This window comes from Acanthochromis polyacanthus, chromosome 1, assembly GCF_021347895.1.
Source record: "Acanthochromis polyacanthus isolate Apoly-LR-REF ecotype Palm Island chromosome 1, KAUST_Apoly_ChrSc, whole genome shotgun sequence".
In the NCBI taxonomy this organism is placed as follows: Eukaryota; Metazoa; Chordata; class Actinopteri; family Pomacentridae; genus Acanthochromis; species Acanthochromis polyacanthus.
The window spans coordinates 44,923,577-44,951,283 of record NC_067113.1 but is presented as its reverse complement, the minus strand read 5'-3'; the positions used below and the strand labels follow the sequence as shown (position 1 = coordinate 44,951,283).

The window sequence follows — 27,707 nt, the reverse complement described above, 5'->3', positions numbered from 1 at the left end:
CAGAGTTTATCGATTTGGTTGCGCAATATTTGGGCCACCTGGCTCTCACCTTAAAGGAACAAAACAAATTTAGTTTGGTTCTTTATCGAAAACAGTGCTCAATCTGACAGTCAATCAGTGATTAATATACAATGTGACTCCTGGCATCTTTCTGCATGGAGTTTGCATGTTCTCTCTGTGCGTGCGTGGGTTTTCTCTGGTTATTCCATCTTCCTCCCACAGCCCAAAAACATGCTGAGGTTAATTGATGATTCTAAATTGGCCATCGGTGTGAATGTGAGTGTGATTGTTTGTCTATATATGTAACTCTGAGACAGACAGGCAATCTGTCCAGGATGTCCCCTGACTTCACCTTAAGTCAGCTGGGATAGGCTCCAGTGCACCACGACCCTAATGAGGATTAAGTGGTGTATAGATAATGAATGGATGGATTGTATTAAGCTCATTTTGGGGCTCAATATGTGACGTCCTCATAACTAAGAATACATGAGGTTTTGGAGAAAGAACTCTTATTGGGGCCACCAACTGACTATCAGTGAAAAGTGACTGTTTTGGTTTCCAAAAACATCAAATATCACTGACAGAGTTCCATTTTTGCACATGCAATATGCATTTTATGCAGAAATGTCACCTGCAGACCCTTTGAGGTGTATTTCAGTAGATTCAGAGGTCAAAACGCCAAAAACGCCTGATTTGCACTCGACTCAAAGTTTCCATCATCCTTACTGTTCATTGTAATCATCTCATATCTGGTCATTTTTATAATCTGGCAGGCTTTCCCCAAATTATCAGTCGTGGCGCTTTTTTTGGCATATTCTCGGCAAACTATCCGGAAATTTCGAGTCCTCGTTAAACCGATGAGTCACTGCACTGTGAGGTACATCTGCGTCCTGTCATTTTTAATGGATGAGTGGGAGCTCTGTGCTGTAGGTACAAAGTCAGTATGTTATTAAAAATGTTTGCTTTCGGTTATGTCTGTCCATCACTTGACCAAAGCAAGTATTCAGAAAAATAAACCCAATTTTATTTCCAGAAAAACAGGTAGACAATATCATACATTAATACAAACAAGACCAAAACTACTTTTTTGAAGGAGAGGGGAAAGGAAAAAAGTAGTATATCCTGAAGTCAATATTAAAATTACTGTAATGGAAAACAAAAGAGAGCACCTGCAGTTCACTGTCTGGGAGATTCAAAGACATCTTTCTGGAGGGAAACTGAGAAATATTAAATCCAAAACAGACCTTATTGGGAATGCTTTGCAAAAAATATAAAAGGAAAAGCTCAAATGAAATCTCTCCTAGCTCTTCTATTAAAGGTAAACTTAGCAGAATGGCACTGCAAGTAAAAAACTTTTAATCTAACAAAACAAATGGATCCTTTTTTGACTACGAAGATGACATCATAAGCCCAAGTAAGGGATTTTATCACAAAATTGTGCTTTTTAACATCAAATTACTGAGTCTACCTTTATTTAACCACTGTTCAGTTTATCCTCAGACCTCCATTTTAAAGCTCTTGTGGAAATTTCCCTCCATACTAAACCACCAGTCCAATGCTCTACCTCCATTCTAACTCAACCTGATGATCTCGAAGGTGTTGGGCTTCTTCTCTTTCAAGGGTCTTGGGAGATACTCATCCTGTCCCTCAGTCGTCTCCCCAATCACCTCTTGCGCTTCATTTTCGGACCCTCCTTGCGCCCCCTGTCCCGTATCGTTCTCCTCAGTTTGTTTATCCTTGGGACATTCCCCGTTGTAGGTCTTGACGTAGTCTTCGACCCTCCAGCCCTTGAACTCCTGCGGTTCCGAGCAGATCAGGCCGGTGTGAAACACGCCGGGGTGATGCTTCAGCCAGTAGACCAGGTAGTGGACGTTGTAGTCGCAGATCCAGGGGTTGTTCCCCAGAGAGAGCTTTCGCAGGAAGTAGAGGTCCTCCAGCACGCCATACTGGAAGTAATGGAGGCTGTTGTTGGATAGATCAAGTTCACGGAGGTACAGCAGGCCTGCGAATGCAGCTGGAAAAGAAAAATAAAACTAATTAGTTGGCTTTTCATGCTGCTTTCTGAATACTGAAACCTTTGTCCTCTGTTCTCTTCTATCAAAACCCTCCTGATTCTTTTTTGCTCGTGGTGTTTATTTTAATACATTCATAGGGCCAAGAAAAATTTTCATTATCAACAAAGAGTCAAATAACTATTTAATGTGAAAAGGGTTGGTTGCAGCAGAGACACCACAAAGAATGATCACTCTACTGTAGTTTCCCTCAGTTCTTCAGAGGTTTTTGGCCTCTTTCAGCAATTTGTTTGGGTTGCTTTTCATTTTGTCGACACTGTTTCAAGCTGCAGCTGTTCTTATAGAAAAAGCTTCACTGTTCATCATCTGTTGAGCATCAAACAAAACACTTTTATATTGCATATAGTCATTCAAAAGTGAATTACAGTCATTGAAACTGTTGCTATGAGCTGTTTTCCAAAGACAGCAACAATGCAAGTGTTTCCTTACAGATTACAAGTTACAGTTGTACATCATTATTTAACTGCATGTAAACAATTCAAGTGGCTGTAACACTGTGAATCAATGAATGGACTGTCACTTGAAGTTTGGTTTCATGATCTCCACGATCCAACAAAGTGGAGCTAACAGGTGACAGCTGACATCCCTAGAAAGGTTCCAGACATTGTCAGCGGTCTGCTTTTCTACTGTGTTTGAGTGGGAGTAATGGGACCGCAAAGACTGTCTCATGCTGTCCAGTGTAGCCTTTGGCCCAGCTTTGATCTTTACGGAGCGGAAGAGAAGCGGAGGAGGAGGAAAAAGAGGAGGAGGAAGAGGAAGAGTGTGTGGAATATAGTAGTTACAGTGAAAAGAAAAATGTCACTGAAATTGGAGACATGAAGGAAAATGAGGAGTGGATGTTAATGACGAAGATCCTTCCGTTGTCTGTTTTATTTACTGTAAGAGATAATATCATAATTTAGCTTTAAGGAGGATGCAGGAAACTGTAGTACAGTAAGGAGGAGTAGAGGAGGGATGAGGCCTTTCATTCATCTCTTGATTGTTTCACTGGATAACCCAAATTCACTACTGTTCATCTTCTTTTTTGGGTCACAATCAGCACCCTCTGTGATCTTCTGCAACAAGCACAATTCTCTCACAGTTCCAACTTATTCCTGAATGTCCCTGGTTGGTGTAAAATGTCTGTTTTTCCATAACCGGGTCGTTGTTTCATGCCATTCGCATCCTGCCATTCTTTAAAATTATTGTCATTGTTTGTTTTTCAACAAATTGCAAAGTAAAAGCCTTCATTTACAGCACCACAAAACAATAAAAGTAGCTTTGGATAACCTGCACCGACTTCTTTTGGACTCATGACACCCACATTGTTGCACATCCCAAAATATCAGGCTATTAGTCAGGAGGAAATTGCAGAAAATTAACCTTTATATACACTGTACTTTCCCGTGACTCCTAAATTATTGTTTTGTCTATTTAAGGAGTTGCCTTGCCAAGAAAAACTGCAACAATCTGGCACAACAACCGGCCAAAACCACCGCTGAAATACTATTACAAATACTGGTGCATTTTTGAGTTATATTCTGCAGCCTCGGAGTTGAATTTTTTTTAATTTCCTTTCTGGTCATCCACCACATGAAAAGCATAAACAAACAGCCTCTTCTATTTTTCTCTGAATGTGAACATGATTAAAAGGGGGAGCGAGGATTGGGACCACATGTCACCGACTATCACAGGCTCTCAGAATTACAAAGAATTTATTTTTCACTTTCCAAATAGTTTTCGACGTGCTGGGGCGAACTGCAGCAGATTGTTTACATGTGTTGCAAGATAATGAATATAACTACGAGCTTTTTGTAACAGATTTCCCTCCCGGGCACGAAGACATGAGCCCAGACATCATTAGCGTGATGAGAGTAATGAATATGCACTTTTTTTTTCTTTTTTTCTGCTGCTCCTCTGTTGCTGAGGCAGCATTAGCATTCAGCATAGATGCTCTGCTTCATTAAAAATGAACTCCACAACACTAAATGCTCTAGTTTTTTTATGAGGAAGCAGCTTGAAATTTTTGCAGCTTTGCTTTGATCTCTATTTAGTCAAATATTTGCCTTCTTAAATGTGGTCTACTATGTAAAGGTTTATAACCTTGACTGACAAGGAAAGCACTGATGAGCCCCTAATTCAGGTTAACATGCCAGTGAAGTCAAAATATGGTAGTGCCTTTCTAATAAATCGCCATCATCTGAGACCATTTTCCTCCACGTCAGCTGCACATGTCTGTCCTACAGGTGCATGTGGTGTGTTTTGGTGCTAGTTTTTGGAACATTTCACTGCAGAAGATCAATGAAAAACTGTTGAGGGGCGCCAGAGTGCTGATCGATTTAGTATTACTGGAATGTCTTACAGGTATTTTACATATAAAAACAAATCAATTTTCATTCAGAAACTCTATAATTTGGAAATTAAATAGGGAATATCAGCCATCCCGGTGCAAAGGTTTTATTCAGTGATCTACATTGTTTAATATAATCACTGACATTTTTCTGTAAGAATCTAAGCTGGTGTCTTGCTTTTAGTTTACTGTTGTGATCACTGTTGGTTTAATGCATTTTGTCATTAGAAAAAAAAACCCTTTATGGCCATATTATGCCACAATTTTACGTTGTAGGTCTCGTCCCTATATACACAGGTATTTTGAAAAATAGGGTTCAACTCCTCTGCTCCAGTAACTGTATGTTCACATCGTTAGCACTGGCACTACTTTGGCTACATCTGCAGCTGCACAAACTGCAATGGATGATGACCCCCACTCTAATATGATGAGAAAAAACATCCTGTTTTCCTTGTCTGCGTGTCAAAATTCAACACAGAGTTTCCTGAATGTCTGCACCCCAGAAAGAGTTTTCCAAAAGCTCTGTTTTCAGGAATTAAACCTGCGATGCTTCTGGACAAACAGGCCAAATGCCAAAAAACAAAAAGCTTCGAAAGTTTGAATTCATTCTGTTTTAGTTGTCTGTTTCCCTGCTTCTAAATTCCCTGTTCTTTCAGGCCAAGCACTGTTAACGGTTCTGCTTTCCCGCCATTCTTTCCCGCCATTTTCCAAACTTGCATCCAGGTCACTCACTAGTTTACACCGTCGGTCCACTATTCATTCCTTCCCACATTGTCTTTCTGTGCTTCACTTGATCTTTTCATCAATTTATGATCTTGTTTTGTACTTTTTGACCTCACCTACTAACCTGTAACTTTGTTGCTTAAGCCCTTTAGTATTGCAAACGTTCCTGTTTCTCTGGAGTGTGCGTTTGGGTCTTTTGAGGCCATATTGGATCTATATAAGGTATTTGTGTGACCAGAAACCTTGTTTTGAGGGCTGTTATGTTACCTGTATCTATACGGTGCAGGTTGTTGCTGCTAAGGTTGAGGAGCTTGAGGTCTTTGGACAGCAGGAACTGTTTGGGCCTGAGATGTTTGATGCTGTTACTGGACAGATCCATCTTCACGATGTCAGACGGCAGGTCAGACGGGATGTGATTCAAATCTGCAGTGAGAGAAAGAAAAGTATAGAAATATCAGGCTTGAAACTCAGACATAAAAGAAAATGTTACAATTTAAATTTCATATTTGCCCCGATTGAAAACAAGTATTTATCTTAGCATAAGAGGTAAAGATTAATTCATGTATACCTGCTGACAGATGTGCACAACTCCAGAAATCTGAATTGATGATCAGTCTGTCTGCATCTTTATGTTTTCAAGATGTTTTTTCAGTTTTACGCAAGATTTCACATTTTCAGGAAGGAGTCCAGGGTCACAGCATGTATATCAATATTTCACTTATTTGCCAAATGGGAAGTTCTGTTTTTTCCCACTTTTTTTTTTTTTTTACAGTGTTTTCAGTCCCACACATACACACACATTCACATTTATCTTTGAAAACTTTAATGTATGAACCAGCAAACCAGTCCTCCATATCCAATCTGTATAACAGAGCCTCTCTAGAGTTTTAAATCAGTCCCACGCTGAGACACATTTCTGAAACGTTTTACCATCTGAGCAATGTTGAGGCAGGTAAAATACAGATTTGATGCAGTCAATATGAAGCTACAATGAAGATTCCGTTGCAAAAGTTCGACTTTTTCACTGATCACGTTGTCATTAGACGTCTGTCACCTGCAATTTGTACAAATACAAGAACTAAAGGTCTTGTCTTCTCTTATGAATCATGCTGTAGTTCTGTTTAAACAGACTAGGTGGCCGATATAACCTGCATCATCAAAATGAGCGACTGTTTTTGCAGCTGTCAACAAAACGGTTGCAGATGAGAGAAAACACGAGTGTGTTTTGGCGCTAAGTACCGACTAAGACATAATCAAATGATGTTTATTTTTGATGTAAAATGAGTGCTTTTTCTGTCCATTTGAAAAAAGAAAAAGAAGGATTGTGTATGATATGTGTGAGGTAGAGCGTTCATACTAGTTTCCTGCATGTATTTATTTACACCGAGTACATAATTTGCTCAGAAGAATGCTTACGGACACTTTTATGGAGCAGATGTTGCAGTCTTTATGCACACTTTACTGCCACAGATGTTGTATTAATGGAGGCAAGGTGCCATAAATCATCACAGACTCTTAGAAAACATAATTACACACACACACACACACACATATTCAGAATGTGCACAGATGCAGCCAGTGCAGTCAGGAAATGTAATGATTCTCCCTCTGTGATGTCTGATGAATGCTGCAGCAGACATTCACAAAGGCAGGAACAGACTTTGGAGACTTTCCAGCTCCATGTTTCAACTTATCGGTCGGCCACAGTGAAAACTTCTGCTCGGCAAATGCCCCGGGGGGGATTCCCTGTCAGCCTGAGGTATACATGTGTCTGCAACAGCGTCCAAGCACATTTACAGATTTAGGAAAAAAGCTGGAAAAACGCTATCATTCTAACATCAGACCCCAATTCCCAGGCTCCTTTCTGAGGAATCAGACTTTAGGAGCCAAAAAAAATCTTCTCAGCCCAAAGAGAAGTGCATCTGTGGTCATCTGTGTTTTAGAGCAAATGAGGATAAGCTGCTACTCTGTGGATCCAGCAGTGACAGTAGTTTAAGCCTTGATAAGTGTCTCCGATCAGATATCGTTCTCTTGGTAACAAGGTTTTGTTTTTTTTTAAAAAAAGAGGGTCATTATGTTGCTTCTAATCTTGAGCTGCAGTGTTTCCTGGAGCTAAATGCGATTTCAGGAAGTCCGATCCTTTTAATCTCCTGATTTTAAATGGAGCAAATATTTAAGATAAGGCTAATTCCGACATTACCATCTGTTAACCTCTATCGATTGGACCGCTGACTGAACAAACATTCAGGAGAGGAAGAGGAAGAGAGAGAACATGTCAGGAAAAGTAAAAGTCATTGATTCTTAGCTGAGTTTGGACTGATGCTTTCTGCTGAATCTGCTAGAGTCATTATTCCAGCAAACATCTGTCCTTCATTGGACTTTTCTGTCAAGAGGGGAAAAAATATGCTTTGTGCTTTATTACGACCTGAGAATCTCATCCTTTGTGGAAGTGTTTCATCCTACAAAAACTCCTATTTGTTAACTTTGTTTGGTACATTTCTTATTGATTTCATTGTTTATCACCTGCTTTACATTAAAGTGCCAAGTTAAAGCTTCTTTAAGCAGCAATTTATACTGCAAAAACACGGATGTTCCACTTCTGGCAAGAGTTAAACACATGCAGTATACTTTGCAGTTAATGCACAGCAGTATTTACATAGTTTGAATGCATAGGGTTGAGCTGTTTCCACGATATAGTAGGAGGTCTGAACATTAATCTGCTCATTTATCTACATATCCCACTCCAGAGTGCATGGGCTAGCACTGCCGGTGATTTATGTGAACATGTAGAGCTAAGTGAAAGTCCGCAGCCTGAGTTTCTTCCCTGCTTTTCTTCTCCTTATATTTCATAAAATATCCCGCAGCAGCGCCGTCATTGTCACTTTCCCAAAGTGTGAAATATGCAGCTCCTTCAGTAGCTGTATATTTAATTTGCCCCAGTAAGAGTGAATCCATATGGAGCAATATGTTTAGACAGCAGAAACGGAAGCAGTTAATATTTTACAGCACTGACATGAGAACTCTGGGGTCAGATGTGTGATATAATGCAGTGCTTTTTTTTCTCAGTTTGGAATCTTGCCCTAAATTAGACAGGGAGGAAGCTGGATTCATGCGTTTTCTTCACAGTTTTAGGCGGAATATGTGCAACAAATTAGTTCATATTTAATATGGGGCTTTCTCACTTGCATTTTAGCTGCAAGACTGTACACAATGCAAATTATGAACCCGTCTGAGAGGTTTAATGCCATCAAAGTTTAAAATAATGGTTTGCACATTCGGAAAAGAAGTGACGCTAGCCCACACTGAAGCAACAAAGTGAGCAGGGTTGGGATTTTACGGCCACCAGTATTGGTGTGCCGTCTGGTTTTTGGGGTGATGTCCTGTTGGGAATTAAATGTGTGGGTTCAGCTGTGGTTGTGCTAGAGTCTCTGGAACCCCAGCTGCCAGCCATTCCAGCTGATGACACCAGACCTGACGACCTGCACTGCAATCCGGTTCTCTCCGACCTTCCTGATTGGGCCACCCTCCAGCTCCCCTCCACCTCCGACCAACCAGATGCAGCCAGCACCACACCTACAGGCTATATACCTGCAACCATGTCATTAGTCTGGGTGGCTTGTATTTGTGACCAGTCCGCCCTGGTGCCTCTGTGTGTGATCGTTTGTTTGTATTCTGATAAGTTTTGGTCTGTAGGTATGTGTGGTTGGGTTGGTGGGTACCGCAGAGCACTTTGGTCTGTAGACACTTGTGGTGAGTGCTACAGACACTGTGGGCTTAGTGAAGAAGCCATTTGAGTTTTGAGTCTTCGTTCCCTGTGTGATCAATGTGTGTTTGTGACCTCTGTGGTCAAATGTGTGAGTGTGAGGCACCTGTTTTGTTGAGTTGTCTTTGCACTGTTGTGTTAGTTTTCGTTATTGGTGGTGGGTGTTGCTGTTGTAGTTACGTTTGGCTTGGGAGTTTAGTTGCTTTGTTTTGGGTTTAGATAAGTTTGGGAAGCTCTGTTAGCCTTCGTTTTGTTATATTATGTTCTTTGATTTAGCAACACTCACCAGTCTTGTGTTCATTTTCTTCACTTTTATGTTCCTTTGCCACTAAGCAATAAATCCCTTCACCAAAACCAACAACATTCTGGTTGTTTTTGTTACATCCAGTCACCCTGTAGAGGTTGGATTGTAACATTAATCAGGAACTTGCAAAAATCTATATATATAACTCCTAAGCACCCTATATGTTTATGGCTTCTGGATTTTTCATGTGAGGTATGTTTGGCCATGACATAATAAACTCTGGCATTATTCAAGCAAAAGAGGCAAAGGTAAAAAGATTTTTCTAAACATCCTGACAACTGTGTTTATAGATTACCAAGCTATATTTACTAGTAGAACCAAATAAGTGCAGGTGGTTCCTTACAAAGATAATATTGCGGGTTTAAGTTATGTTGAATTGGTTTCAGTGGTCGTTTCACCTCAGAATACAAAAATCGGTTACACTGAAAGTCCTCTAGAAGCTTTATACAGCCTGATGCATGATACTGTCCTCTTTTTCATTCATGCTCTAGACCTCTGCGTCCTGATTCCTCTTCTCTGCTGGCTATCCTTACCCCCCCCCTGACGATCCAGGAAGTTCAGGGAGAGCATGACATAACATCAAGCGCGTGGGAGTCGACTCGCCATACATACATGACTCACTTCTCGCCTGCCCACTCAGATGGCCTGATGTTTTTACGCAGGATTTATGTTACCTCTGAAACCTACAGCGTGATTCATCGACCTCATGAGCGCAGTCTGGAAGGCAAAGTCTAGGAGCTGGGACAAAACAATCAACACCCTGGAGATGGGTTTCTGAGCAACATTGGGAGATTTGTGGGAAAAAAGGTAATGACTGTAAGATGGTTTTTGCTCTAATGTAACACATCTGGCATATGCATAACAACTTGGAATATCCATAATGAGGGGGGCTTTTATATAAGCTAATGTGATTTTAAGCACATTGGGGTTTGGGACGTGCATATGCCGCTTCAAAGATGACTTTGCATGAGCTGAATTGCACGTAATGTGCTTAAAATGTGGCATGTAGTGAGAACTGTCACGTACAGATTCGCCTCTACAGTGACTTTATTGGTTTCCAGTGAGTTGCTGTTCTTTTTAAGGGCTGAAAAGTATAACATGACATTGTTGCAAGGAGTCGAGATGGTTCAAAAATGGAAAACGATGCCTTAAAATGATATGACAAATCTAAATGCTGTTCTTAAGTAAGAATGTAATCCAGGATATTAAAAGAACCAAAAACAAGAAATCTGAAGGCAAATTCTAATATCATCCAAGTCTAAAGTCCCATCTTTGAGAAACGCAGCATGAAAAACTCCAACCGCAGCATTTGTCTCCACTGAGAACCATGTGGAGACTGAAATCTGCTGTGGTTCACCTCAGAGAAGAAGGGAGTCATGGAGAAAAACAGCGAGAGAGAAAGAGAGAGATAGACAAGAGGGAAAAAAAACTAGAGTTTCAAGACAGAGGGATTAGAGTAGGCTTCCACTTAGCTGTGAGTTTTGTATTTCTCAGTCCCTGCCTGCTCACATCTCACAAAAAAGGTCCAACCCTCATGTTCGTCCTCTTGTTTCGCTCAACTTTTACATCACCTTCACTGCTTTGACATTCAGTCAGTCCAAGAACTACATTGTATGGGATGTTTCTGGACAAAACTGGACTACCAAGCAAGGATTGTGCACCAAAACCAAATGGAGGCTTGAAAGAACCCAATTCTGTGCAAAACTGTATGTGCTGATTATTTGATTCACTGCAAATTTGAATAAAAAATGTATTTTTATACTCATGAAAATCTTTAATTCTTTAAATCCTGCAACGCTTTGCTTGTTTGGAGTCTTTATCCTTTTTGTTTGAGGCTTTCTTTTGGGTGCATTATCACTAATAACTGTCAATCAACTGAAAAAAGTAAAACGAACTGTCCAATGTGAATCAGTGCCACAAACAAAACAGGCACACAGTCAAAAACTTTTGTTCCATAGCACAACTGGTGGTAAAATCTCCATTGAAAACACCTTAATATCAACCGTAGCAGACCATTTCTAGTTCTATTATTTTAGCTGATGCCATAAAATACATATCATTAAAGCTTTCTGGCATCTAGTATAATAAAACAATATTTTCACAAGTGGATTTCTGTTTGTTTGTATCATGAATAAAATCTCATACGCTGGAGTCCGCCGGCTAAACAGTCCACATCCCTGTTGATGGTTCCATGTTATTTCAGTTATTAGCAGCCTGCAACAAAAGCAAATAAGAGGAAGACGAATGGAAGCTGGTAAATACGCACTTAACAACGGATTTGCAAATGTTTTCTGAGGAAGGAAATGCATTTGAAATCAGTTAGTGAATGTAAACACAGATTTTTGTTTGTTTACGGGATAATTTATGAGGTAGCACGGGAGCTCTGGTTGCACTTGATTTAATGGGAGCATACTGTATAAATGGTATAGAGGGCAGTAGGTGGAGCAGAACGGGGGCCTAAAAGCAGACGTTTTGACTGTGGTTTCATTGCAATGTTCTTGCGGGTTGGAGAAGGATTTGTATTATGGAACATTGGGAGAGCAGCGATGCCCTGATTTCGTAAAAAAAAGCAACTCCTCACTTGAGGTAAAGTCGTGGAATCCCATATAAGGGGAACGAAACATAGGGTCTGGAGCGATATTGAAATATGGGGGTTGCCATGTTGATGTCATACTTTATGACTTAATCCAAGGTTTTCATGGCTATTTCATATCTCTGCAGACCAAACTGTGTGCACATCTGTGAGCATTTAGAATGTCAAGAAGACAAAAGGCAGAGAAGAATGCATCTCAGCATAACAATATAATCTACCTGTGATTAGATCTAACACAACCATCGCAACTAATGAAAACACCGAAGCCGTAATCTGGTGCACAAAACGAAAATACTCCAATCATGTGGTAACATCTAACAGCCCCATCAGCTTGGGTGTCCTTCCAAATCAAAAGAGCTCAAACCATGTATTGAATGTCATGCACAACAGCTGTAGCGTATTAGGGAACATTCACACATCACATATAGCTTTTATGGTGTGGAATGGTTTAGAAGGAGGCAGGATGAAAAGAGTTATTACTGGGTATTTTTTAAAAAAAGGAAAGATGTGGACAGATGGATGGGATAATCAGCATGTGAGAGAAACGGAGGAACCTTCTAGTGGTTCAGATAAAGAATTGATTCAAAAGTCTCACTGTAGAGAAAAAAAATAATTAGGAAAATATGCAAAGGCTTCCTCGAGCATTTACACAACACAGACGCTGCATTGTGCGGTATTGGCTTGTCTGTAAAAGAGGGCATAAGCTCTCCATTTATACTTGTGTTCAATTGCTCATTCCAGTGTGGGAGCTCGCTTGGACACAGGCAATCCTTGGGTTCAACGTGTTGTACAATGGACGGGCAGAAGAAGACAAAAGGCAAAAAGTGTCAGAGCAATTAAGTTTAAAGAACCCACATAAAAGTAACCAAGAGCGATCCATCTTCACAAAATCCAGGAATTGTCATCTGCGCCTCTTTGAAAAGCAACACTGGAGCAGTTACAGCCACTTTTGATAGCAGTCTCATAGAACCAGATGTAAAAACATGTGGGGCAGAAAGAAAGTTGGAGAAGCACTCGGTTTCCTCTCTTCTCATTCTTTTATTTGGATTTTCCTGGCCTTTTTTTCCGGCAGTTTTTTACCCATGCAGAGTCATTATAAAATTAAAACCACAAGCACTGAAAGATGCATCTGATTACTGCCTTCTGAAATCTCTTGAACTACAGAAATCTGCAGAAAATTAAGGGATGCATTCAGATTACAACTGACACCCAAGAGAGATGTTACAGAATTTGCTCAAATACAACCGCGCAATAAATTAGTACACAAATGCACCAAAATGCAGCTCATCAAAACACTTCCCACATGAAAACACTCTCAACAGGAAGCCTGACATATGTGAAATTGCCTTCAAATATAAATCTGTACATGTACATAGCCCCAAATCTTTCCACTAAAAACTGCTGTGTGGCAGAATCTGCTCCCTCCCTGAGGCTCAGACACCCAAACTTATTAAAACAAACACATCTCTGCTGGCTGCCATGTTGTAGCCAAAGCATCAGACTGCAAAATTAACTCTCATGCGCAGTTTCATTAGACAAGCAAGTGTGCTTTTACACCAGAGACTGCTGAGCAAACCTCAGAAATGCACCTTTAATAGAAGGTGATCCTTGTTTCTGTGCCATGTTACACATCAAAGAAGTAGCCAAACTTCAGCTAACCACCTAAGATTGGTTGATTTTGATTAAATACTGGCAGCAAACAAACAGCTGCTGATGCGGAGAAAATAAAGGACACTTTGTGCAAGTTTGTGTCGCCTCTTATATTCACTGTGTTTGAAGTTTGGCCCTATTTGTAGACATAGCAGCTATCGGATGTTTCTCAAGGAAAGACAAACAGTGAAGGATTAAACTAGCTGGTGCATGTCTGATTGATGTGTTTTCTCATTTATGTTCACCCAGCATCCTGATTACAGTTCATATCTGTGGGCTCAGTGAGGTTGCCATCTCATTTTTGTAATTTTTCTTACATTTCCTTATATCTCCAAGAAATCAGTGAAAGCTTGGACATGAGGTGATTTTTCTGTGTTACTACAACTTCCCCAAATGTCATGTGATGCTCATTAGCCCAAGCCTCACAAACTTTGTCAAATTACTTTTTATTGTGATCAATTTGATTAAGTCAATGCTGGTTTATTTGTTGGGTGCTGGTAATGTCTGCACAGAAGTTCATGGCAGTCCATCTAATAGTTGGTGAGATAGTTTCAGTCTGGATAAACCAGCATCAACGAGGCAATGATGACCATCAGACTTAAAGGCACCCACTGCTGCCTGGACTGTGTCACGGGTTGTGTGTTATCATCCATCTAACAGGTTCAAACAGATTCCAACTTGCTAGAACTTTATCAGGCCTATGGTGAGGCGCCCAAATGTTGCACCAATAAATGTATCTTTGCAATTTAGACAAAGTGTGGGAGTCTGTTTGAACCTTTGGGTTATCATCAATCCATCCAATGTCTTCCAGGGTCAGGTCACTGTGCCAGTAGGCAGAGAAGAGCATTCCAGTTATCTCTCTTCCTCTGGGTTCCCAGGCCAAATGAGATATGTAATCCCTCTAGCAAATTCTGGATCTACCCAAGGGTCTGGTTCAAAGTGTACATACCCAGAAAACCTCCAAAGGAAGGAACCCAGGACGCATCCTAACCAGATGCCTGGACAGCCTCAACTAGATCCTTTCAACCCCAGGAAGCAACAACTCAGCTCCAAGCTCCTTCCAAATGTCTGATCTCTAAAACTGAGTCCAGCAACTCTATGTAGGAATCTCATGATCATAGGAGAAGTTTGGAAAATAGACCAGCTGGTAAATTAAACCACTCTTTACCACAACAGTCCAACACAAAGCCTACAATTACTACACATGTCCTTCTCCGACTCCATTTTTCCATCACTTGTTAAGCAGATCCAGAGATTTTTAAGCTTCAATACTTGTAGCAGAACTTACCACCAATCCAGAGGGAGTAATACATCAGTTTGCAACAGCAAACCACAGTTCACCAGTGTGTTATCAGTTATGTTGTATCATCATCCAAGTTATGTCACATCAGCATCAGGTTTTAAGCACATTTCACGATGTGTAATTACTGTCAACTGCATTTTAGTTGGAAACCACACAATATATTAAGTTTCAGAGAGGCATAACTTGACATTCTCTCACCTTTGCTGCTGCAGTCCAACAGAGGTTTGGGAAACATGTAGGTGTGACACATGGACGTGGCCTCTGGCTTCACCTTTATTGGCGGCGGCTTCGGTCGCCCTCCATCTCCACCGTCTGGCCTCTTGTTGGTCGCACACAACAAGTCCACATCCAACTTTCTCAGCTTCTGGCCCTTCACTGAATGAGGCTCCACGCACTTGGCGTAGTTGCCCAGGTTGCGGTTGCTCGGCACCTGAAGGGTCCTGACCAGGCTATCTAATGAGCAGTGGCAGCTCCAGGGGTTGTCATAGAGACGGAGGTAGGTGAGGCGAGGCAGGGGGAGCAGGACTTCCTCGTTGGCTGTTTTCAGATGGTTGTGCTGGAGGAGCAGAGTGGTGAGCTGGGAGAGGCCAGTGAACGCACCGTCCTCTACCATGGAGATGACGTTCTGCTGGAGATCCAGGCTCTTCAGCTGGGTGAACTGGGAGAACATGTTGTCCCGCAAAACCTGAAGGGGGAGAAAGGAACAGATGTTTTTGTGGATCTGCTCACAAGATGTTTGGAGCGTGTTGTAGCATTTACCATCTGCTGGTTTATATGTAACTAAACTGTTGGATTTACTACAAATTGTTAATCGATTGCACTACAACATTCATCATGCACCAAGGATTTTCCTCACAGTGGTTTCAGCTTCAGTTTATTAATAGCAAACTCTATTATAGTAAGTGAACACTTCAGCGCGATCAGCATCGTACCTCGGAGACCCAATCAGCTTTTAGGAAAACAACTGGTTTGTACTCTTGGATTTTTTTTTTCCAAGTTTACTTTGTGAACTCATGGTCAGATAACAATTTCTGAGTTCAGTTTTATCACCAGTCATTCATTAAATCCCTAAAAACTTATCTCTCTGTATAAATTTGCATAATAAAGTTTTCTTTCTCCATTAAAATAACTGTTTCTTGACTAAAATGGCTTAAAATAGAACTCTACACTGTTGCTTCCTTTAGAAAATTCTGAAAATATCTGCTTATTTTGCTCATGACATGTCTTCTAGTCAATAAAAAAACACCATGTGAGCATGTCAACAAGGTCAAAAAGTTGGTTTTAAAGTCTTGAAATAACACTCTTATACAAGATTGCCAAACAGTTTTACAGTGATATAGTCACTGCTACTTACAAACCCACATGGAGCAACATTAACATCAACTTTTGGTCTCCACATACTTCTTGGGTCAATATTAGGCTCCTCAGATGAACTATGTTCACCGTCTGGCAACTTTGACTGCCACTGGTGCCATGCTGTTATAATACAATAGATTCTTAGAGGTTTTTAGCTGGAAACAATGGCCATGTTGGGTCTGAAAGTAGATCTTTTCAAGAACAGAACTCAAACAAACTATAGAGCAGGGCAATGTTTCTCCGTGCATGACCGCATGAACTTCAACATCTTTTACATGGTTTATAATATCAAAGTAGAACATAATAGATTTAATGCAGCTTTAACTCCAGGTTAAAGCTTTAAACCTCCAATTACAACTTTAATTAGCACATTTTAAACGTTACATAACGTGGAAATCCAACAAGGCCTAAGTTAAACCTAAAAATAACAGAAAATCCGCTCACTAATTGTCTTCACTTTTCATTGCTTTGATCATTGTCTGGGACTCATTAGCCTTTATTTATTACCTTGCTGGCATCGCATTTTGTTTTGGTTCTCTCAACACCTGTGACACACACATCCTGTTCATTTGTGCATTCTCTCAGATCTGCAATAACCCACTTACACACATGCACACATAGCAGGAAAGTCCGTCTTTGATCTCTCCCAAATGAATGGTGCACAGATGCTCACGGTATCAACAAGCTAGCTGGGTTTACATTCGGCATAAGAGGTTTGAGACATTTAACTCTAAGGAAATTGATGCATTTGTTGCACAAAATTGCATCAAATGCTGTAATATCTGTAAATGATAATTAGTTGTGTGTTTTATCTGAGCAGGTTTGTGCAGGAATTTCTGCACCATGCAAATGGAAATCTGGTTGTAAATACCTGAATCTTATTTCTTGCCAGCAGTAGGTGCTGAATATCTGTGGGCCAGTCCTGCATCACTGTGGTCAGCTGCCTGTCCTGGCAGTCCAGGTACTTCTCCCCTGCCTCCATGTATTCCTTACACTCCTGAGTTTGGCGCCTGGAGACCCCGGCCCTGCCTCTGCCTCGGACAGAGAACTTCGACCGAGAGCCTCTCCGGGGCTCAGCTGACGAGAGGAGCAGCAGGAGGATGACGGCGGCAAGGAGATGCATAACTAAAGATGGAGGCTGGGTCTCTTAGTGATCAAGCTGACTTTGGGAGACTGTACTTGGCAGATCGGTGTTGGGGGAGGGGGGGGGGGGGGACACAGGAGGCCGGTCACAGCTGTGTGCAAAGAGGAAATAAATACATTTTTCGATGGGTACTTCATGCAAAATCATATTTACACTTACAATTTAGCCATTTAAGTTACATTTGAATTGCTGCTGGTGAATTATTTGGTGCTTTGTTGGACATTTGGATTACTAAGCTCAATTTGATTGAATTGTGCTTTTAGAGACTCACTATTTGCACCGTATTTGACAAGCAAGAATCCCACTGTTTAAGTTAGGGAATAACAAACCATGCACAACTATGTGTAATCCTTAATTAACACGTGATCATTCCAGTTTGTCATAGGATGACATAGGGTAAACAAATAAGGCTTTTGGTCGAAAAAATAATGCACAAATAAAAATAAAACAGAAAAAGAAAAAAATTCAAGTGATTCTGTAGGAGAGAAAAAGCTCACAGGAGAATATGACTTATTATATCAACATGTGCAGTAAAATGTGCAGGGGTTTCTCCTGGTGGCATGTTGAGAGACGCTGACAACTAAAATAGTTAACGCTGCACATGTTGAAAGAATTAGTGGAAAAGCAGAGTGAGAGTGGAGTGGGAAGAGAGGGAGAGAAAACAGGAAAAGGAGGTTTAGAAGGAAAGAAAGACATTTGCTCCATATTAACATCCATCCATCCTCTATACACCGTTTTATCCTCATTAGGGTTGTGGGGGGTGCTGGAGCCTATCCCAGCTGACTTGGGCGAAGGCAGGGGACACCCTGGACAGGTCGCCAGTCTGTCACAGGGCTACATACACAGACGAACAATCACACTCGCATTCACACCTACGGACAATTTAGAGTTATCAATTAACCTCAGCATGTTTTTGGACTGTGGGAGGAAGCCGGAGTACCCAGAGAAAACCCACGCATGCTCAGGGAGAACATGCAAACTCCATGCAGAAAGATCCCAGGCCCACCCCGGGATTCAAACCAGGGATCTTCTTGCTGCAAGGCAAAAGTGCTAACCACTACTTCACTGAGCAGCCCTCCATATTAACATGTTAAAGGTTAAACTGTGGTCATACCAAAGCGCCGTTTCTCTTTGTTTTTTGGCATCTTTTTACACATACTTGGTCTCTTTATATTCCTTTGTCGTGGTAGTGTTTGGTTAGTTTTGTTGAATTCAGAAATTCCCTTTGTCCCTGTGTCGGATTAATTCAACTCCAGACATTACAAATACAGACATTTAACAAGCAAGTGCTACACAGCAACATCGCAAACAATCAAGACCACAAAATGCAAGTGACACGCAACTCATATCACCTGGATTTGGTTAACACAGCTATTCCGTAAAATATGAAGGATCTCTGGATACTTAAAGTCAACTGCGGCTTGAATTCACCAAAGACAGGTAGTGATGCCTTACTAAAGATTGCCTGCCTTTTCCTCAACACTCTGGACCCACATGCAGTCATACTGGGCAGTTATTGACCCACAATCAGGCATTAAAACAATTTCTAACAACAATCTAAACAGAAAAGCAGAATTTTGTCCACAAATGAGTGATTACAAAGGATGCAGTAGGTGTTTGTTGACTCGAAACTGTCAAAGAATGAAATATAATGCCTGTAATAATCTCCTGTAAATGGAATTTGAGCTTCATTCCTATCAGCTGCTTTACTTAAAAATTTGTTTTGAATTCCCATTTTAGTGCAGTCACTAAATTAGTCATCCAATTCATGTTGTATTTTACATTTAAAATGTCTACAACAAAGCCAACAGTGACTCTTGCGAGTGTCATCCAATTTGCCAAAAATACAGTTAAGTTTAGGCAAGTTAAAAAAAACATGCTCGCTCAGAGAAATTGGCCTCCATGGTTAAATCATTTGACAGCACATTACAAGTTTCATCACCGTGAACTTGCCAGGAAACCAGTCGAGATTAGCCAAGAAACAGTCCTGCACTAACCACAACTTGTTTTTTCACTTCGTTTTTTGTGTGTGGAGTAAACAAACAAGATAGTGTGATAATTACTGAATCTTGGAGATGCTGTAAGCTTATTTGGTTCCATTTGGACAGAACCAGACTGCTGGTTTCTCCGTGTTTCCAGTGAAGCTATCAAAGCCGACTGTAGCTTCATATTACCTCACTTTACCAGAAAACACATTTATAATATTTCCCCAAATTTGAAAGCATTGCTTCAAAACCACTATCTGACACTGATTTACTGCCTCTGTCTTCTTTTTTCACTACTTCTCGCAGCCTTTCTGTCTTGCAATTTGCACTGCCAAACTGTGAAACTATCATCAGCCACAAATATGAAAATTCCACGACTGGAAAAATATGAGCAATTATCGCTCAAAAAATGACTGTGATTGTCGTTTTCTGCCACACAGCTGCTTGTGCTAAAGTCGCTGTCTTTGTGAACATGCGGGGGTGCGCTGGTCATATGGCAAAATAGGGGAGTCATGGATCCCGAATGTGATCAGAGGAGAAATGGCAAGACCCACAGGTTTGCCAAGAAAAGTCGCACACACAGGCGCACACACGTGTACGCTGACTCAGTCCAACTGTACCAAACCGCAGCCCTCTTACCGTCTTCCAGTCTAACACAGTGGAACAAGCCTGTCAATGCAGATGGTGTCGTTCCATTGTGAATAACAGACTGGGCATGTTCGCTAACTACAGACAGAAGCAGCTGAGAATGTATCTGGCGATGCACTTTCCATCCCACTGGGCATTTTTCAACTGTCCAGCTATCAATCACTTCCAAATGAGGCAAACATGAGAGCTCGTTTTCTTCGACTGAAGCCATCATGCAATAAGACACTTCTAGTGAGCTGGTTTCTCCAACTGGATCTTGGTGAATTGCTCTTTCAGCTTCTTTCTCGGTATTTTTGGACATGTGTTCCCTCATATTGCCGTGCATCATCTGCAGAGTCCATGTTCTGGTGTCTGCGCTGCACAATTATGAAGGTGATGAGAGACATGTTTCAACACAAGGAGGGACTTAAGCCAGGATAAACTCCCACACTAGACTAAGGTGGAAAACACGGAGAGAGTTCTTGAGTGGACCCAGACACATCCTCTCTCGACAACTGTATAAGTGTTCTGTTTTCAGGCGAAGTCATTAGGTTACAACAGTAAAGAAAAGAGTATGTGGTTACTATCAATCATCTCATACATCTCTTCTCACTTTAACCTGGTAGAACATTGTGCGATGAGGGTATTTTGAAAGGATTTGCTTTGAAAATTGTCTAATTTTGGAATTGGGTTGTGCTATGAAGTCATTTTGATAAAGCCAGGGTTTCTTTGAGTTAACTGGTTTGACAAAACCTAAGATTGTGGGTATCATGACAGTGGTTATCAACTTTTTTGATACATACTCATGAATTTTCTGAATGATTAACTGGATGCATGTAGGTTCCCATGGCGAGACAATGCATTCAGTTTGCCTGACGTAAGGGTTAGTGGGGTCGGTGGTGCTTCTTATATCTGATTTCAATCCCAGACTCTGAAGATAACCCCCTCTGGAGCAGGTTAAGCATGCAGTCTCAGTTACCGTGGTTATCTTGTAGGCTAAAACTCCAACTTTAGGTTCAGCATCTTGCTTTATGTTGTGAATGCTGGGTAAGTGCCGCCGCCGCTGTAGTTCTTGGTGCAGACTTTGAATAAAACTACACATTTTCCCAGGATGAAGTTTTCCCCAAGCTGTTGTTTCCCAACATTCAGTAAAGTAACAGTGAATGCTTACATAGGTCAGTCAATGTGTTGTTTAAGCTCATTCTCAAGTTTAGTTTCACCCAAAATGCATAAGAAGTAACAGAAGAAAAGTCTGAAACAGGATGATTTAATCATTCACTTTCATTGCCAAAAAGCATTCGATACACATCTATATATGGTCTTTACTTCCCTCTATAATCAATGAACCAAATCCTTTGAACCACTGCTGGTACCACTTAGATCTTTTCCACATTGCAGCTGTTCAACAGGAAAAGTCCAGGCCTTCTTAGTTAACTATAGCCAGAGTCGCCCTGCCATGCCCAACACACATTCCAGCGGTGGCCATAACAAACCCACTCAGGCCAAACCCATCCCTGAGGTTCACCTAATGGCCACGCCATCCCAAATTAGCCCTCTCAGTCTGGTATTATTTCCCACCTCAGCTCCCACTGGTCAGTCCATGCCAAAGTAAAACTGTCTCCCACTGTTTAAAAACACCGAGCAGAAAGCTCTCAAGGTTTTGGTCAGTTGCTTCCTCGGGGTTCTGCTGTAAATATCACGCAGACTGTTTTTGCTGCTACTGACATCTGTCCTGAACCAGTTTGTTCTGGAAGTAAAATGTTGTCCTTCAATTTTAACTCTGTGAAAATAAACCTGCTGGAAGAATCAGAGGCGTTTTTGAATCAGCCCCAAAGATTGGAAAAGTTAAAGTTACTCCTGTATGTCACTCATATTTTATTCTTCAGCACTTTATGCATAATAAAGTGCCAAATTTGGATTGCAGTTTTATCTGTTTTCTCACAGTTTAGCAAAGATACTCGATGCCAACAAGAGTGCAGTTTAAAAGCCTCAAGGTCACCCTGTTAACAGAATTGGTTGGGGTTTATAGTGGGTGCTAATTATTTTATTTTTTGCCAACATATCTGGCTTGGTTGCAGTGGGTGGATTTCTAACCACAATCAGAAAACACTGCCTCTAAAGCCTTCAGAGAAATGAAACAATGAGAACAGGATTCTGTCATCAGAGGTAGATATTTGGTCACCAGAGTGCACTGAACAGACAATAACTATGCCGGTGTGTCTTAAACTGCTGAGCAGATGGAAAAATCACCGTTTGATCATTTACATTAGTCATTTCTAATGGCTTTCCCAAGTAAAACAACTTACCTCATCGGTTGGAAGATGAGTAAAGATAAGAAAGTACTCAGCACAAATGTACTCTCAGTGAAAACAAACCACTGAATACAGTAAATGCTTAAGTCTGCTGTGTTTAATGCACCTTTATCTTAAACTTGAATCAACTCTTGCACTTCTTACTTGGCGTTTTATTTATGAAGGCATTAACTAAAAGCTTCAAGGTAAAGCTTCAGTGACCACAGGCACAGTAGCACCCTATATATTGTACATTACATGCACTTAAAGCAGGGCTGTGAGTGTTGTGTAATGAAGTGGAAAGTTTACAGTAATGTAAGCAGGAGGTTTGGCTGGAGTTCTGAAGTGACATTAGCAAGAAGAAGTGACCATTCTGTCAAAAAAAAACTGGAGGTCACAGCGTAAATGTGTGAAAGAGGCAGCAGGAATCTCATGCAGATATAGAATAAAAACAGTATATTTATGCAGATACGCATTAAGGGGGCATATATACGGCAGCAGCTCACAAAGGTATTGAGAGTGGAGGAAAAAAAAGAGCACAAAAAACAGACATATGCTTGCACATGCTCCTTCTGTGTATGTTTTCTGTATTGTCTGCGTGGGCTTAGACGGGTCGTTTGGCCTCACCAGACCAGAGGAAACACAGACAGGTTGGCCTCTAACACCATCACATACCACCTACGTCAGGAAGAGGGAGTTGAGGGATGACTGCGATCAAGAGAAACACACATGGAGGCCACTCGCATATTTGGAAACCATTTGCAGGGAACCACAGGAAGGCAGCGAAAGTCGGAAGGAAAGTCCTGAGGACGCGATTAAAATCAGGAGCGTAATAGAAAATATCAAGGGAAATTACACCTGGCTCGGAATAAAAGACTTGCGCTCACTCCATATGTGCTCAGATTACATTTGTGACTCAAAAATACTTTCTAGATTCAAGTCAAAATTGCTCGAAACATGGTTGATTTATAGGTCTTGGCTCCAACTTGTCTCAATCGAGTGGCGAGATATGAGCCCTAAACCGCTGGTGACCTCGACTATTTATTAAATATTACATTATAAGACTAGAACATATGTGTCCTTGGCTTATTGTACACTTTGAAATGAAGACAAGACAAGTCAGAGACACTGCAAATACGACTTAAAGGCTTATCGACAAGAAAGCCCTTTTATAAAAGCTCTGAAAAACCTTATCTGTGCTCATTCCTGTCACAGTTTCTGAGACTTGAACTGCGCAAACTTCACTGGCTGCCCCCAGAGGATCTTCATGCTCCAGTAACAGTGAACAAACCACCAGGGATGGAAAGAGTTCAGAAACATAGGGGTCACTGTGCTGCAGAGAGAAAGTGAGAACAAGAAGGGGAGGCTGTAAAAACAAAGAATGAGCTTTTTCTCCTGAGCTACATGTAAAAAAATGTGAAAAATCCTGCCTCCATCCAAGCTGCATGCACAGGGAAAGCCGACAGCCGCTCATTCAGGCTGTTAATTACCTGAAAAACTGACAGAAATCTGGAGAGCAGGAACAAGGAGCGAGCTTATAGGTAGTTTTTTTTTTTCATTTCAAATGCCAGCAAGCCTCCCGGTAAGCTGACCTGACTTTGTTTCCTTTGGGCTAAATTTCCTGTGAGTGTGTCCGTGTTCAAAGGTCTGCAGCTGGTTACCGTGTAGCTACAACAAAGAGATTTAGGGTGATAGGAGTGAAAGAATAACATACAGAGAACCAAAAGAGGAAAGGAGTCTGATCAGAAACCTGAGTCCAAAGCCAGAAGATGAGACAGTGACAGACAGCGTGTGTGGAGAGAGCATGCAAAGAGAGAAACCTTCATGCAACCCTGAGAGCCTAATTGAAACCAGACATTCCTGCAGCGAAGGAAAAAGAGTGGAGGGGGGAAGTTTAGAGACAGAAAATGACACTTTGAGTTTTTTCAGGGAGGGTCAGAGGTGCTGAGCTCAGAAAAACAAACAGAGGGCGACTTTTTCAAATGGAAAAAAGCCAAATTGTCTGCCTTTGTGTCTCCTTTACACCCAGGAGAGAGCAGTTTTCTTGTATTCTCTGCACAAAAGCACCAACAACTAGCCTCATGCACACCTGCAACCCTTGTATGCAAACTTTCACGCAACATCCAAGCATCTTTTCTTATGTTTCTTATCTAATTATGCTCCAAAATTGCTTAACAACACTCAAAACCCATCAGAAAACATCACATTTATGAGCATTCAAGCCAAAATGTGTCACATTTGATAGAAAAATGAAGAGTTTATCTAATTATTATGCAACATTCTGCAGTGTTTAGCTACTTGCTAGTTTGTTTTCCCATTAAAAGTCTCGAGTGTCTGCAAGCTGCTTCATTAGAATCGGGGAGTTAAAACACTGTCAAGAGATGTTTAACAGAGCTTAAACACACACACAAGCAGACAATGTCTTCCCCCACCGCCCAGCTAATGTTGACTGGTCTGGACCGCTGCCAGACACATCTGCACGGTAAACACACACACACACAGGCAGAATTCTCCCACTCATTCTCTCACTCCTCGTACTACAAAGACTCCAAGTTAACCGCGGCGAGCTGAAACAGCAGATATTGCAATAAAAGTCACCCCCTGCACTTTGTAATCGGAGTGCAAGTCAAGCAAGTTTCTGTTTCCCCCATTTTTTTCCTTTTTTTTCAGATTCCAGAGTGAAACCACACGCTGCTGTCGTTCTGCACACATGGGGCATGTAACTTTCTGTGCACATGTGCATGTAGCTGCACAGACAATGACATCTAACCAACCCACACATGCGTACAACATCAGCTTTGGCTTCCCATTGACTATCTTGTAGTCGAATCATCAAAAAGAAAAACATTTAAAATTTGAAAAAATAGCCTTTTTCTAAACAAGATAAAGAACCGGCTTTGTATTCAATGAACGGGAGTCACTTGGTAGATGTGGTTATCCAAAATTCCTTCCTACAAAGAGGGTCCGAGAGGAGACGCTAACCCCTCGCTCTGGCAGATTTGGGGTTTATCTCAATCCATTATGGCAGCGTGGGGACCGCCTGATGGTTACATAACAAAAGCACCAAGGAAGCATCTAAAATCAGCAACAGAGTGTTTTCTTTGCGGGGGAATTCATCCGCCTTCGGGGGGAAATCAAGATGAATGCCGGGGTGCAATGACCCTTCATAAACTTGGCATCTTCAACTTTTCTAAATCAGTTTTTGTAGTGGGAAAGGAGCGCTTACTTCAGCAATTCCTCAAATGCAAAACTGGAAGAAACGTCAGGAGTTTAAAAAAAAAGTGATTTCAGGTTTTTGTTCTCATGCAAACTCAGCTCTGTCCATTCATATGTTCACAGCTGCAGCCGAAAGGAGCAATTATTGAAGCAATATCTCACAGTGAATTCAAATGAATCAGCTGTGTTCATTCTTTGTCCATGCCTTTTAAGAGATTTAAAAAAGAAGCAAGAAGCTCATCCTTTTTTGGGTTTTATTACAGCATACTCTGCAACCTTGTACCCTCTTTACTTCAACATTAATATAATTTGCTGCGGCCTCTTTCTTAGCTTTCAGGGGATTAGATTTTATCAGCAAGAACTATACCAATGCATGTTGCCAGATCATTGTTGCCAATTTTTTTTCTCTTGCATATTGAATAATGGCTGGCTGGCTGAGCAAAAAAATTGGGAATTTAATCTTCTGTAGATAGATAAATCCGGTGCACTTTGCTATGATATTGAAGTCCTACCTGTGCAGGGTGAGAATCTGGCTGGGGCTGATCCAGTCGGACCTGCAGATCTCCGGTTGGTCCTGCGTCCCAGGCTCCAAATCCTGTCATGAGCGCTGCATCCAAGCCAAGAAAATCTGCCTGGCTGCCTGTAAACTTAGAGCCTGGAGTGAGGGACGAGCGAGTGGCTGCTTCTCCCCCTCTCTCTCTCTCCCTCTCTCTCTCTTTCTCTCTCTCTGAATGATTGACTACTGCCTCCTTATACAAGCTGCCTCTCTCTCTCTCTCTCTCTCTCTCTCTCTCTCCTTTGCTTTTCACCCACTCAGCTGGATCGCACTGAGAGTGTGAAGACAGAGACAGAGAGAGAGACTGTGAGCAAAGTAAAACTGATTCTCCTAGGAGCCACAAGCCTGTGTCTGGTTTAACGCTACACACATAAACACACATATGTGGGAAGGCTGCAACCCCGCACTGGTCCCCTCAGTTAAACCAGTGGACTTAACTGGTCGGATAGACCAAGAGAGAGGTCTGAGCATGTGGGTGGCACAGAAGCAAAAACACCTCTGCAAACACCAGCGTGCCCTCCTATCAGTCTGCTTTTCTGTCATGTAACTCGCAGAAGGGAGAGCCAAGGAGATGTACCATAAATCTTCACAGGCCTGTTCCAAAATAGCCTTGGTCCACTTCCAACATCTGCCTTTGATCGCCGCTCCAGTGGAGGATCTCTCCATTCTTATTAGGCCTTGGAGGATGTTCCAATGCATGTTGCAGGCTACACTTGTTGTTTCACAAGGCTGTGTAAACTGTTTGCCAGTCGTCGCCTGGCTTACGTCAGTTTACAGCAGTGTAAGCGCCGGAACCAGACACCTTTAAGAGGTCGTTTTCTGTCCTGCTAACTTTCAGGCATGCTGAAAGGTAGTGTGGCTTCAAAGGTCCTGTACTGTGCCCCTTGAATATCTACACAAGAGCCCACAATTTATTATGATTTTTCAACTCAAAATACTGCAAAGAGGGTTCATTTCAATGTGACTGTAGAACCCTGGATTTAACCCTTTTCTAAATGGGTTGTTTCAGTGTCTGCAGTCCACAGCCCCTTCAGGAAGAAGACTCTCTCTGCATCTGTGATAGGGCAAACCTTATGGCAGATGATACAGACCATAAATGAATGTGTAAGACCAGGACTTTTTATCCCTTCAAACTTTCTTTTTTTGCAATCAGTTTACATAAAAATATCACAGAACTCACAGCACAGATGTTTTTAACACGTGCTTGGAGAATTAGTAAGACAGCACTGTAGTTTTAAAATAAGTAGTTCAGTGGTACAGAGCCACAGATTGGAAATGGTTGTGAAGTGGTCAACATTTAGCGTCAGTGGGTTAGTGAGTGCATCATTTGACAACAGAAACAGAATAATATGCAACTTATATCAGCTTTATTGGGAATCTGGCATATCTAAATACAGTATATATGAGCACAGAGAGCAGGAGAGAAGTGAACAGATGGAAACAGCACCTGAGAATTTTTAAAATTGTTGTGGTGGCATTGCCATCAAAATAAAAAATAAAAAAACTTTCTGGTCTTCAGTTGCTCAGATGCTGAAGGTGCATTAACACTCTTGAGTTCACTCTTGCACCCAACAGCAGAACATTTGTTGTGTTTTGCTTGTGGATGAGACAATTTAGAGTTCACAAAAGCAGCTCTGGAAAGTAAATAAACCTGGTGGATTGTGAGGCAGCTGCTCTTTCTGAATGGATCTGTTGGTTCCTCTGCTGTTACATAGCAACTCAGTAAAATTCTTACTGGCTTTTAAAACTGGGGTTCTTGAGGAATGGCGGAGGCTGTCATCTTCATCTCCTTTTT

The 27,707-nt window shown here is 41.4% G+C and overlaps 1 protein-coding gene across 2 annotated transcripts; it reads right to left on the bottom strand.

Moving 5' to 3' along the window:
• Positions 1-1,002: 1,002 nt before the first annotated feature.
• lrrc17 (leucine rich repeat containing 17) lies at positions 1,003-26,162 on the bottom strand. Of its 2 annotated transcripts, XM_022202895.2 has the most exons (5): positions 25,869-26,162; positions 16,965-17,328; positions 14,936-15,422; positions 5,392-5,547; positions 1,003-2,014 (listed from the first exon to the last, which is right to left on the bottom strand). In XM_022202895.2, exons 2-5 carry the CDS (start codon positions 17,214-17,216, stop codon positions 1,572-1,574), a joined length of 1,338 nt encoding a protein of 445 aa, XP_022058587.1. In that variant the 5' UTR covers positions 17,217-17,328; positions 25,869-26,162; the 3' UTR covers positions 1,003-1,571. The 2 variants fall into 2 exon arrangements, with proteins under 2 accessions (XP_022058587.1, XP_051811712.1); XM_051955752.1 differs by lacking the exon at positions 16,965-17,328 and having other exon boundaries at positions 25,869-26,156.
• Positions 26,163-27,707: the final 1,545 nt, after the last annotated feature.